The sequence below is a fragment of the Ciconia boyciana genome, chromosome 8 (genome assembly GCF_034638445.1).
Source record: "Ciconia boyciana chromosome 8, ASM3463844v1, whole genome shotgun sequence".
Lineage (NCBI taxonomy): Eukaryota > Metazoa > Chordata > Aves > Ciconiiformes > Ciconiidae > Ciconia > Ciconia boyciana.
In genome coordinates this window covers 22,170,152-22,183,618 of record NC_132941.1, presented here as the reverse complement: position 1 = coordinate 22,183,618, position 13,467 = coordinate 22,170,152, and the positions used below count along the sequence as shown (strand labels likewise).

At 45.6% G+C, this 13,467-nt stretch overlaps 1 protein-coding gene across 2 annotated transcripts in view; it reads right to left on the bottom strand.

Annotated features, from left to right (window-relative positions):
* The window catches only part of SIN3A (SIN3 transcription regulator family member A), a 38,400-nt gene that overhangs the window by 3,272 nt on the left and 21,661 nt on the right, over positions 1-13,467 (bottom strand). For both annotated transcript variants that reach the window (XM_072870295.1, XM_072870294.1), the window contains exons 11-20: positions 11,582-11,792; positions 9,316-9,432; positions 8,353-8,591; positions 6,967-7,150; positions 6,209-6,782; positions 5,522-5,691; positions 4,254-4,427; positions 3,349-3,441; positions 2,902-2,996; positions 2,116-2,323 (exon numbers count right to left, since the gene is read on the bottom strand). In XM_072870295.1, the coding sequence (XP_072726396.1) occupies positions 2,116-2,323; positions 2,902-2,996; positions 3,349-3,441; positions 4,254-4,427; positions 5,522-5,691; positions 6,209-6,782; positions 6,967-7,150; positions 8,353-8,591; positions 9,316-9,432; positions 11,582-11,792 (2,065 nt within the window). The remainder of the gene's footprint in view (positions 1-2,115; positions 2,324-2,901; positions 2,997-3,348; positions 3,442-4,253; positions 4,428-5,521; positions 5,692-6,208; positions 6,783-6,966; positions 7,151-8,352; positions 8,592-9,315; positions 9,433-11,581; positions 11,793-13,467) is intronic.

Below are 13,467 nucleotides of genomic sequence, written 5' to 3'. Positions count from 1 at the left end.
GGAGAGAGCAAGCTCAACACACATTACACATGTCAGGGGCCCCAGCTGCTACGGAAAATTAAGAATCAGGTCAGGTCTAAAAGGTCTAAGAACTGCTGGCTTAACAGAAGCATCAGGAGAGGAAAAGCTGCACACATCTTGAGTAAAAGCATCTGCTTAAAGAATGTAAAATCCAGGACAGATGGCTTGAAAACCATGACTACAGTCATAATTGAAAACAGCAAATATAATTAAGCCTCAAGATTAAAACTTACTTATTTTATTATTTGTTTTGTTCTCCCAAAGACTGACTGCTTCTCAGTGTTAACTGTTAAATGCAATAGATTTGTAGTTCCAAGTAGCTTCTCAGCTCTTTTGGTGTAGTTCACTAACCAAGGGGCTATGCCGCATGCTATAAACTTCAAAGTTCAATAATTTGACTTATGTTCAGATTCTCTGCGACAAACATTGGCATATAGCATCCTGTTTATGATACAACTTTTCCTTGAGGTCTGTGCCAGTTGAATGGGATAGATGGAATTCAATCAAATTCCTCAGTATGAGCATTTTAAAGAGTCACTACTGAAATAAAACACCCTCATCTGATGTAAAGTAGTTTTGTCAAACCAGTACTCACAACTAATGAAATAAAACCATTGTTTGTATTTCATCAGCAAGGAAGAGATGGTAAGTAGTTGTTTTATAAGTCCAGATACATGACTAAAACAGAGCTGTGAAGGATGATTTACTAGCCAGGAAGCAGTGCGCACCTCTTCCACTCCCTCATCTCCCAGTGCATTTTCTCAGTGATCAGTAGTTTGCTCAGAAGAGCAAATAATTAAATAAACTGAAAACAATCTCTGCAGCTACAGAAGAGACTACTGCTGACAGAGCGTCTCGGGTACCTCTGCTTCTAGTTGCTTAAGTCAGTAACTTTTGCCTGAATCTGGCAGGTTTCACCTTCTTTTACATTCTAAGCAATGGCATTCTGCTTAACATTGTGTTTCAAATAGTTTATAATAAAATTATAGTGAAGTATTTCAAACCTCAAGTCTAAATAGCCAGACTAGAACTGGAGTTTGCTGTTAAAGCTCCCTGGTTTTCTCTATCGGATGGAAATATTCCCATAGGATGAGAAAAATAACTGAGTGTCAAAGTGTTCAGAAGACCAAATCAGCTTTCTCCAACTGAATCCTTCTGAATTTGGCTGATCTGGAGTCACATGTTGTTTTAATCTTGAGCAAACCCCAACCTTTACAGCTCAAGAACAGCTGGAGAGCTGACACTTCCTTTGCCCCCCCACCTATCCCAGTCACCTCCTCCTTCCCTTGCCCCAACAGTTACTTTTGGCACAAAGAACCAAAAGCAAATTTGAGTAACTTCAAAAAGTTGAATCCCAATCTAAATCAGCAATCACGAGCACTGACTGCTGGATGCGAGATGTCACAGACCCTTGGGTCCAGGACTTCCAAGCCCTGGACAAATACCTATGGGGAATTTTCTGTATGGGTGACCTCACCACTCCCATCCTTGCCACAAAACCAGCTTTTCTAGAGCTGCTGCCACGCTGGCCACGCTCCGCTGTGCAGGAGTGACCCGAGGTCTCCCGCTCTCCGTGACTGTGGGGACAGGAAACGATGAGGGAATGGTACCCAGAGGGATCCACAGGGACAGAAGGCATTTGATGCTCTGCCCTCTGATTGATTCACCTTTGAGGAAGCCCTGGAAGAACAGGCACTCTCACATGTCACCACAAGAACATGCAGAAGACAGGTTCTTCCCTAAAAGGGGGAACACCACCCATGGGAAGTACCTCCTGGAAGAAATTTGAGAGCTTACAGTCAAAACCACTGTCCTACCATAATAAAACTCTCTGGAGAGAAGGGAGGAGAGGTGGGAGGATGATGATAGTTAGAGGTGGAAGAAGAAAAGATTACATCTTAGGAACATTCAGAAGATCTTCAGTGCCTTGGGAGGACAAAAGAGCACACCATCCTCCTGGCAACACAAAGATTGCTAAATGTTACCAATCGGGATCCCCAAGGACATTTCATCTAACTCTCCCCACCTGACCTTTGGGAGCAGGGGTCCCAGGAAACACCAGCTGCCCACCCCAGTCTTTCCGCTCGCTCCTACCTGCTGAGCTCGCAGCAGAGCGGTCCTCCTGTACATGTAATCCTCCGATTTGATCACGTACACCATCTTATAGGAGTTCAGTTTGAATTTACACTCCAGCTTGTCCAAGCTCTCCACGTTCTCCATGGACTTCTTACTGTTTCCCTCCTTCCCTTCCTTCTCCTGCTGCTCCCGACCACGCTGACACTTACGGATCCGCCTCAGATTCCTGCAAATCAGAGAACCCCTCTTGGAATTAGTGCTCACCTTCTAGCACTACTAAGCTGGATGCAGCTGGAGGAACTGTGCTGGCCCATCAAAAGCCTGGCAAATAGCTTGGAGCACAACTGCTTGTTGCAGTCATTCAGGCTCAGACCCCTACAACAAGTCAGCCCACTGGGTCTATCTTATTTCTGAAATTTCGGCTATTGCGCAGTCAGCTCCCTGCTCATGAAAAGCCCTGATGTGGCACCCGCTGTTTTCAGGTAGAGGGTTACTGTAAGCCAAGGCAGGACTGCCAAAAAAACCCAATCTGGCAAGTCATCAGCCCTTGCCCTCTCTGCCATCTGCGGACTGTCCCACCTCTCAGTCACTGGAGAGCAGGAGCCTGGGGTGGACCCACAGGCTTTTAGGATGAACAGCAGCACGGTACCTCTACACCACGCTGCCAGGGTAAAGGCTTCTGTTATAGCATTAAAATACAGGTGAGACCGACCACCCAGCACTGTGATGGAGTGCAGACGCTCTGCCCTCTATGGCCAGACACAGCCCATCAGGTAGGGGTCACAGCACAGCCTGGCCACTCACCTTGGCAGGAAGACCGGTTTCTGGGCCAGGTGCTCCCGGAGCTCAGGGGAGGTAGAATCGGAGTTGACGTACCGCTCCACGTAGTCCGACCAGCGCTGGAAGTTAAGCACAGAGCACAGATCAGCCACTGCCTTCCCACCAAACAACATGGGATGGTTAAGGAGGCTAAGCTGGAAGTTATGTGGATGAACACAAGGTCACTTTTGAAGGCTCTGTGCATCTTATCCCCAAAAAGGCAGGTACAACGTTTTTCTATACAGTTTTGAGGGTTTTCTAATACAAAATAAACCAAGAAGGATTTGCCTACTCACATCACAGAAAGCTTTACAGCGTGTCCTTGATGTTTCTTTATCTTGTGCTAATGGACCACAACAACAGTCCACTGGACACTCTCGTCCAGTGCACCCTTGACCATCACAGTCAGCTCTCTGGACAAACTGCTCTTACCTCTGCTTCTACAGGGTCATCAGAGTTCTCCTCTTCTGTGTCCAGCAGTTCAATGGTTAACTGAACTTGACCTCTACTCTGAATGAACATCAGCTATAAAGAAAAGGCAGAAGGGACTTCAGTAAGAGGTTTCAAACAGAAAAAACATCTTCCATTTCTCATTGGGGCAAAGGGAGAATGAAGCATGTTGGCATAGTTTTAAGGGAAAACCTGTGCTTCCCACATGCCTGACAGCAAAGGGAAAACACTAGCCAAGTTGCACAATCTTTGAGGAACATTGAGAAGCTTTTTGAAAATCTTTCTTTTTGTTGCTGTTTTTGGAGTGGTGTGGGTCCTTCTTGAGCCCCCAAAATAAATTTGACGGCAAGGGAAGAGAGATTATACACACAGGCTTTTATCCAAAGTACTTTACTCACTTGGAAAGTGCCCGACCACTTCCTGCACCTTAGGTGAAGGAAGTATGGATTTGATTAGCACAGTGCACCAGGTTTATTTAGCAATGTATACAGTCAGCAGTGATTTAATGCCCAGTCAGTATTAGCAGATCTCCCCACAGTCGACAAAGGTTGAGAGAAATGGGAGAGTTTGAGCTAACAAATTAAAACCCATGACAGCAAAGCAGTCAATATGATACAACCCAAACACATTGTGAAGCACAAGGGATATTCGTTGCTGTTTCAGGAAATATATTTCTCCTTGAAATCTCATTTCTGAGGGGCACTTACAGAAGCATTAACCTACGTGCCAAAAGCTGCCACTGAAGCTTTTCTTTCAACTTCCAGAGCTACAGAAAGTCCTCAGGGCTCTTGGGTGGACTTTTTAAAGGACTGGTGCCTCTCCCTTCTTAAAAGGCATCCCCCTCACTGCTTGCTGCTTTTACACCACAGTTCACAGCCCGGCTTTACCTTGAAACAGTTCTCCTCTGACATGAGCTGCTCAGCTTTGCGCTGGTACGCGACCTCCAGAAGAGTACGAGAAGACTGGGAAGCGAGAAGACCTCCTGTTGCTCCGTTGTTGTTCTCTGACAGGTAGAGGTCTGTTACCTGCACGCAGATCTCATCGCTCACTATGTGCTGGAGCTGCAAAAAGGAAGAAAGCAGGGATGGTGTTCATTAGGGAGTCTGCTACATGCCCATCAGCACAGAACAGAAAGAAACAAAGATGTAACCATGGGTTTAAGCCCAAGCAAAAAAAAAAAAAAAGCTGAAAAAGCATGAGTTTAAGACTACATTTTTAGTATCTTCTTCCACTTGCAGATGATCTCTGCAGCTATGTAAAAAGACACAGTATCTTTAAAAAAATCAGCAGGTGGCAAAGTACAGCTACTCAGAGAAAACCTATAGGCAGGGAACATCCTGATCAGCAGCAAGGGAGGAAGGACTAGAGCACCATGACATAGTATATTCCCTCCACAGCAAGATGCTGCTGCTGTGTCTGAGGAGAGGGGTGGGAGATTTAGTATCGAATCCTTATTTTGTACAAGTTTAAAAATCAGAAGTCACTCGACTGTCTTTTGAATTCAGTTAATCTCTGGACTGAAGTACAGGGCTTCTGAAAAGCAGCTCTACCCCTCTGAAAAAGAAAAGGCCTTTCAAGCCATTCCACTTCTAGCCCCTTGTGTCTGTTTTTGTTCTTTACGCTACAAAAAGGCACATGAAGAATTTTTCCCTTGGTCACACATTCTTCCTACCAGCCCAATAAAAGGACTAGAGTTTAACAGCCCAAATGAGCTACTCAAACAGCCAGATAAAAGAGACAAAGCTTTTTAGAAAAGGCATGCACTGCTCCTACACCACTGGTGAAAAGGAAAGAAATTATTTAAATGCCATTTAATGCTTTTTTCAAAGTTAAAGCAAGATTAGCTCTGGAGACGCTTTGAAGTTGAATACTTATATCCTAAAACTTCTGGAAAACAAAGGGAGAACTCTATACACAGAGAGAGGATATTCTCAATGATTTAAATACATCAGAAATTACCTTTTATCATGTCTCTTTACACCAGTGTTAGAGCTGGGTTAAAAACACCCAGAATTTACCTGCTTACCCCTGAAATTCCCTATTTAGGCATAAAACACTCCCCCTCCAATGCAGGCCTGGGCTGTCACTGCAGCAAACAACCCAGCTACTTTCTCTACACTAAACCATCCACCCTCCAGCCTTTGCTGGCAGTCACCTGTCGAACAATGCTCTGGATCAGCTTGTCCATGGTAAAGGCGATATAGGCGTGAATGGTGAACATTTCACGCAAGGAGTCCTCGTACTGCGACGAGTCCATGTTCCCATCCAGAAGATTGCGCACCATGTCCAGGAAGGCTGGGTAATAATCCTCAACATCGATGTCCACTGCAATGAGACCAAATGGGAGAGATTCTTCACACCACCCCCAGGAAGGGTTGCTTTGAATTTTGGTCCTCAGACTACCCAGTCAAGCTGAAGAGTTACTGGAATAGACTTAAGTTTGTCTTTTATAGACATTTAAATGAGTCCTTTTAAGGCCACAGGTACTTTCATAATGTCTTGCTTTCTAGCTCTAGCCTCCTCCACGAGGTCTTTATTTCTGAAAGACTTTTAAAAAATCTTTTAGTTAGGGAACTCAAGGATACTTTAGATACGCAAGTGTAAAAAGAAAGCTCTTATGAAATAACTGCTGCATATTACCATTCTGCTATTCGAGTCCCATGTACCCCACACCTTCTCATCTCCTCCCTCAATTCAGTGCTGCCTAGCGATAATAAAAGAGAGATCCTCCTATTTTAAAGGGTCACTGCTGTAACATGCCTGAAGACACCAAGTAAGCCCTGTCAATACACTACGAAGAGAAGCATCTTTCTTCCCCAGCCTCCCACCAGAAGTCACTCACTAGGCTCCTTCAGTCGCAGCTGGATGGCAGGACTGTCACTCTTGTCTCGTTTTATGCCCAGCACTTCCCTCTCCCACTCCCTTTCCCGCGTCTCCTCTTCGATCTGCCGCTCGGCCTGGGTGCAGATCCTCAGCAGCCGCAAGCACAGGATCTGATGCAGCCGCATGAATATGTACCAGTTGCTATTCACGTAGAAGAGATTGTAGACCTCATCCATGCCCCGCAGCTTCTGGGCTGTCGTGTTGTTGAACATCAGCTTGGTTTTGGGAGGACTGCCCCCAACACCATTGTGCTTTTTTGCAGCCCCAGTAGCTTCATCCACATCCATTTCCTCTTCTTCCTCCTCTTCCACATCTGAGAGTTCACCTCGCTGAGCAAACAGTAGGTCTGGAATGAAGTGATACATGATCTGCTTGATTTTGTACTTGTCCTCTTTCTGGATTCCCGTCTGCCGCTTCACATGGTGGATGATGAGAGAGGCAGCATCTTCCAGGATCTGCTTGTCTTCATAGGCTAGTGATAGGTGTGGGCCTGTGGGGACTCCAGCATTGTCTTCTGAAGCCTGCTCTTGCCTCTAACAAATGAGAAACATAGCACAAAAATTAGTCCCAAACACCTCTCTCCACCCAAGAGCCTTTCAGAAAGCTCTGCCAGTGGCGCAGACTTCCTCTCTCATCGAGCGGTGAGGAACAGGAACTGAAACTGCACTTGCAAGCTACAGAAGCTTGAGGGAAGGAAACTATTGGTGACCATCTTACCTCATCATAGATGCTTTCAATCTCATTGAGGAGACTCTTTGACCTGAGGACCTTGGTATCATTCTGCTTGAAGTTGATGCCCTGATGGTCCAAGGATTTCAGGTAATACTTCTCATTCTGCTCTCGCCAGACTTTATTAAATCCTCTCTGGGCTTCTCGCCACTCTTCCTCTTTCATCTTTAACCTTGGATCAAGAAAACAAGGGTGAACTAAGAGACATAAAGGTCCCACTCTGAGCACATAAGGAAAACCTAAGCCTGTGGTTCCTGGCCAGCACTGAGAAGAGCTGAACTCCTTATGAAATGGGCATAAATGAAAGCTGTCCCACAGAACAAGCTTTACAGGAAGGGCACCCTGCACACACTCTTCTGAATAAACCCCTCTGGACTTCTCTCATGTCTAAGTAACACAGCTCAGGAACAAAGTAGCTTGAAGGCTTGTGCTTCCCCCCATGGCATGCCAGGACAGCTAGAGGGTTTAGCGTCCCTCTAGTCCCACTGTCCACAGCAGGGAGAGGGGCTGAAGGGATGGGAGAGCCACAGGAGCTGGCCCAGCTCTCTCAGAAATCCCCAGAAAGTTGTGTAGCTCCAGCTGCTGAAAAGGAGTAGCTTAGTTTGGATGATTAACAAAGTTATTGCCTTGCAGCAACCTGAGCTTCCTGGGAATAGACTCCTGAACCTCAACTCAGTATCTCAAGCAAAGCATCTGATGCAGCTCAAGGCCTGGCTCACAGGAAGAGTGTCCTCGCAGCAGGGTGGGGAAGCTGTGACCTCGCAGGTATCCTGGGTAAGGCTGTTAGCCCCAGCTCTCAGAGCCCTGAGACACAGGAGTGACAGTCCCACAGAGATGGGAAGTGTCTGGGGAAGAGTATCTCCTCCTTACACATCTCCTCAAGCTTCCCCAAGGAGTTGCAGCATCCACTCGCTTTTCTTGGCCAAGGAAGGGGAGGTTGACAACAGAAACTGAACTGGGAATCTGAGGGTAACACAGCCACCGCAATCTGAGCCCACGGTCACGTACAGCCGCAGGATTTGGAAAGGGATCAAATTTAGCCCTGGATCAATCCACACAATACAGTTTCCTCATCTTACACACGATGCCAACACTGGGAAAGAAATAAGGTTTACGAGGAGACAACAAAAGCTCTCCAACCCTCCAGCTGAGCTAGTAAGGTTTTTGTTTCAGAAGAGTAATTCCCTCTTTCTAGGTGCTTATTATGAAATACAGCAACTGACCAGAACATAAAGTGCACTTCTTAAATTACAGCCTTGTGGAGGTCACAACTTTAGGGGCAGAAATTAGCTACTTTTACATACACCTGGATCACGTATGGTGCGTTATCCTTCGGTAGAGCCCCCTGGGGCAGGGTGCTAGAGCAATCAGTACCTTTTCAGTACAATGGGAACAGCCACGGATGGGTTCTTCCGAAGTCCATCAATGATGTCGGCTGCTTTGTCAGCATATATCCTCTGGAGAGCCTTGCGGTGGATCACCTCCGAAGTGCCACCCAGAGTGTTGTCCAGCCGGAATTTGGCCTGTTCCTCGGCGGACAAGCGCGAGAGTTTCTTTTGGATTGCCTCAAGGACGCGGATCGTTGCCAGGTTGGTCTCCAAGACAACATCCAGCTGAAGCAAACGGTGCATTATCCATCATTGAATAGATAAAACATGATACTTCACAGAGGCTAACATTTAAGTGACATGAAACAAGAAGCCGTGCATGTTTAACAAGATGTTCTCAAGCAGTGGTTTCCATGTTCAGCTGCTCTAAAATAATCCAATTATATTTTATCTGCTACCTAGATAATACTGCATAAGAATTTAAAGGCTACCAGAATTATACTGTTAGGAAATTACATTTTCCACCTGGGAATAGAACACAATTGACAGTTACTCTACAAAAGGATGTGCTGAATCTGAGAGTATTCAGGTAATTGCCAAGCTAACTTCCATTTCAAGTCAAGATGTCAATCATTTAACATCCTGAACGTATCGCTTTGCAGATTATTACAGGGGAATGCATGTTCTCGTGCGCTACGTGGGCAGTAAGAACAGAAAAGACGCATCAATTATATGCTGGCCATTGAACAATTTCATCTGGAGTGGTGTGAACGAAGAGCTCTGCACAAAAAGTGAGGGGCAGGGGTGGTAGCTTGGAGCGAGAGGTAGTTATGCAGCCACTGCTTCTTGAGTTAAGAGAACATGAGCTTTTATGCAAAAAAACAGGCGACAGACACACAATAAAAACAGATTCTAAGCAGTAGCATTAAAGGTATAATTATAGCAAGATCATGAACTGTTGACAGGACCCCAAGCTTTCTGAGACATGAATCAAGGAAAAACAATTTACCTCGAAACGCTCATCCTCGCACCTGTAGATGTGCTCTTCGTATTGCGTCTTCTTGGAGCTCACGAATGTGGAGTCTTCGGACCAGGACGGGAAGGAGACCCAGGTGTCATTCAAAACCTTTGAGGGAGACAGGGGGAGACAAGAGTCACAGTCAGTCTTCAAGGGGGTCACACTCCTCTGGCTGAGCCCAGTCTTCTGATGGAAGGATATAATTCCCCAGTTGCAAAAATTGTGTGCCCCTTCCAAAGCCCAGCACTCAGGCGGCAACCCCAAACAGCCAGAACAGAAACATCCAGGCAGTCTGTAAAATTCATTAGCTGGAGCTGTGAGAAGAAACTTGCAAGGGAAGAGAAAAAGAAAGGTGAAAGGAGCTTTTCCGTTACTTTGGATTAGTCAACTGCAACCAGCTGGTTCATCATGCATGTGATTCACCATTGACAACACTGGGTGGTCATCACGTCAGACATGACTGTTAGACAGTACGTGGTTTCTACCTCCAAATAAGGCTAATTGGGAATATAAATCCATAACCCAGCAACACCTTTCCTGACAAAGCAGCTGAGCACCTGCAGCTTTCACCACCTCCAAACAGGAACAGAACATTCAAAAGAAACCTCAAAGAGGCCAAAGGCAAAGAAACAAGGATTTTGGCAGGCAGTCTTGAAAGTCAGGCCCAGTTTTCATAAACCTGAAGCCTGAACAACTGAGTCATTAGATTCTCACAGGAAGAAAAGTTCGTTGCTGCATCACACAAGACACTTTTGAGAGACATGTCAGGACTTAGATTAAAAAACTTACAATGTCTCTTGCCCAGGTTGTCTTCACTATCTTGCCACCACTTCAGCTGAACACCTATCACCACTGCTAACTGCATCTTGGTCACCCACATTTGTTCTCCCCATCTCTCAAGGAGTGTAAGGACACAAAAAACATGATGTTCCCAAATGGCAATCTCCTCACTATTTGTTGCAGGTGCCACTGCTGACTGCAGTCACCTAGGGAAGGGATTTCTGGGGCTCTCCCCTCCTCCAGTGAACACTCTTAAGCAGCATGTTTATTAACCGGCCTTCAGCAAGAGTCCTGCTCACTCACCCCCAAAACATTACCTTCAACACCAGTGAAAGAACAGGATTAGCCACTACCATTCCCACTTTGACCAAAAGGTCATTACAAAACATTAAAGGTCTCAATGAGTACACCTGATCCTGCAGGACTTTGTTGAGAGACCAGCTTTGACTCTTGACCAAGAAGGCTGGTTCCCTGTAGGGAGCCGATTTCCTGAAGCAATGCACCATTTCTGAAGACAAGAGGTCTTCTTAGCATTTCAGGTAGAAAGAAAGAAGCGTGTGAGGGACATGTGGGAGAATCTGTCTACAGAAAATGTGATTTCCTTTTAAGGTTGGACTAGAGACAACTCTGAAAGCAGATTAAGCGGGAATTTGCGTAAAAAGGTAGCAATAATCCTGAACTACATACTGCCTTGTAAAAGATGCCTGAGATCACATTAAGACCATGCAGAAAACTAGTTCTGCCATTTCCTGCTCAAGAGTTTTTAAGCTTGTAACCTTAATGTTCTTTTCACATGTTATACTACGTAAAACATCATATATATCTAATGCCCCTACATTTTATTTAAGTAGTTAAACATCACACCTATTTGGTGGGGGTTTTTTCCAGCTGCTCCCCAATGCTTCATGCAACCCTTTCACAAGCACCACTGGAGAAGAGCTGATGCCAACCATCAAAGCCATGTGGGTATCGTATCTCCCAGCCAGCTTCCAGCATAACCCATTCCTAGACTAACGCCTCACCCTGTGCAATAGCTTCTGGACACGATCCAGATGTTTGCGGGAGTGCCAAGTGCTCACTCGCCACTAGGAACACCTCAGGGTGTGCTCACCTTGGGCTCCGACACGTACCGCGATGATCCCAAGCCAGGATGGTATGCCCGCACATGCCTGGGTGCAGGAGCAGCATGGCTCAGTGCTGGATCAGTGCTAACCAGATCCACCATCCACCACAACAGGCAGCTGCCTGGCCCCAGCTCCATGCCCAGTGCCAGTTCTGGGGTGCAGGCAGCAGCACAACTCTGCTGCATGAGAGCAGACGTGTCCCGACATCCCTGGGAACCTTTTCAGCATAGCTCAGGGATACAAAGTAAATTCCCCACCCTGTTCTACTGTTCCACTCATCCTTGCTCCATCCCTCTGAGAAGGCTAGGAATAGCCTTCCTCTGTCATGCAATTCCCATCCAAGAGTATCTTACCTCTTTACACAGCGGAGTCCGCCCCGTGCACTTGGGTTGCTGGTAGCTCTTGGGTAAGGCTCGGTAGCTGGAGCCCAGTCTTTTACAGGAGGCATAGTCTATCTCCATGGCAATCCCCTCGGTAGCCCGTTCCTTCGGATATGTCTCCATGTGAACAGACTCTTTATACCCCAGAAAGTTTTTAAACCAAGTGAACAATTCTGGGAATTTCCTAAAAATAAAATGAATGAAGTGAAGAACTAGCTAAGTAGAAATCAAACACCACTGAGCTGTGATGCTGAGGCTAGAATTGATTCTACAGACAGACTGTGTCCAAAAAGACCCTCTGAATTATCAGTCTGGTGAGAGAGGACCCTCTCTGCTCAATCTCACTTCCATAGAGCCTGATCAAATGGGAAGTGAGTAACTGTTTATTGATCAGGTGGTGGATTGCTCTCTTGGTGCAACTAAGGTGTTTTTGTATTATCCCCCCATATTGCCAAGGATAACAGACAAGCACCGATACACCCTCCAAATGCCTTGTGTGTACAGTCCCCACGAGAAAAGTAAGGAACAGCAGCCAAAGCTTTCACTGCAGGGGCAGCACCCATTGCAGGGTCACATCTAGGTCTCCCAAACTACCCTGGTAGTGAACTTGGGCCAGATCCCTAGTTGTTTGCCAATGTTCTTAACCTTAAAACAGACCTTTCCTTTCCAAAAGCAGCAAGAAGAAACTGAAAAGTGATTCTGTCACTACACAGCAAAAGGTTTCAGTGCTGAGCAATTGCTTCAACCAGTGCTGCCTCCCCAGACTACACAGACCAGCACAAATTGCGAAGAAGCCTTTACCTGCAAGGCCTAAGCTTGCCTGCTTGTAGAGAAGTTTTCTGAAGAATTTATTAGTCTAAAATAGCGTGTCTGTTCAACTCGTCTTATCTCATGCAAAGCTCCAGCAATATGAGGAATTGAACCTGTTACTGAGGCTAATTGAATCACTGCTCATTTATTGCTTTTTCATTACATGACAGAAGATAATGTCCAACTCCAGAATAAGGAAATATTATAACCTGTATTACAACCTTTCCAAATACAGACATTCACCCTTATAGCTAGGAGCACAGGTAGTAGATGAGAGAAATCCGGAATTTTTTGGTCGAATACTTCACCTTTCCTAGCTAAAGGTAGCATCCTGCTGATGCCTGACTAATTCCAGTGGAGCTACAGGAGGAGTGGAAGCTCCTTGGGGCAGTTTCTTTGCACAGTAGCTAGTGTAATGGGGTCCTGAACCCAATTTACATTGCTATTGCCTTCTCCCTTGGAACCAGGAACTCAATTTGCAGGAAGCGGGAACATTAAACTTGCTGCCCAAAGTTGATGAGAGGATATCGGTTGGTTTTAGCTGATTAATACAAAGTTCTGTACACTACTGGCAATCATGGAAGCCATAATTTCTATTTAAACTATAGTACTCCTTATCATTTTTGGCTACAGGACAGAATTCAGTTGCTTTTTGGTTTTTTTTTGAAATTTTAGTTTGTATCAGCACTCTTTTTTAAGGGACATTTCCTATGTAATTAGACAGCACATCTTTTCTTGGGTGAAATAATCCATGATTCCAGAGCAAGAGACTGCAATAACATGCTGCTAAATAATTCTGTTTGCTCTTCTGAAAAAGGAAGAAACACAGCAAGCAGTACCAGCACTGCTCTTGAATGCTGCCTGCCTGCCAAGACATAGCTAGGAATCCCTCTCTCACCTCCTCTTGGATAAAGAATAGAAAAGGGCAGTGCAGAAGAGCATGAAGTTGGAAGGAAAACTGAAGCAGGGCACTTATTGTCCTGCTTCAAGTCTGAAAGCCTAAAAGACATGGCACTTGCACAGTATTAGCCACTGAAGGGCTTCCAAGA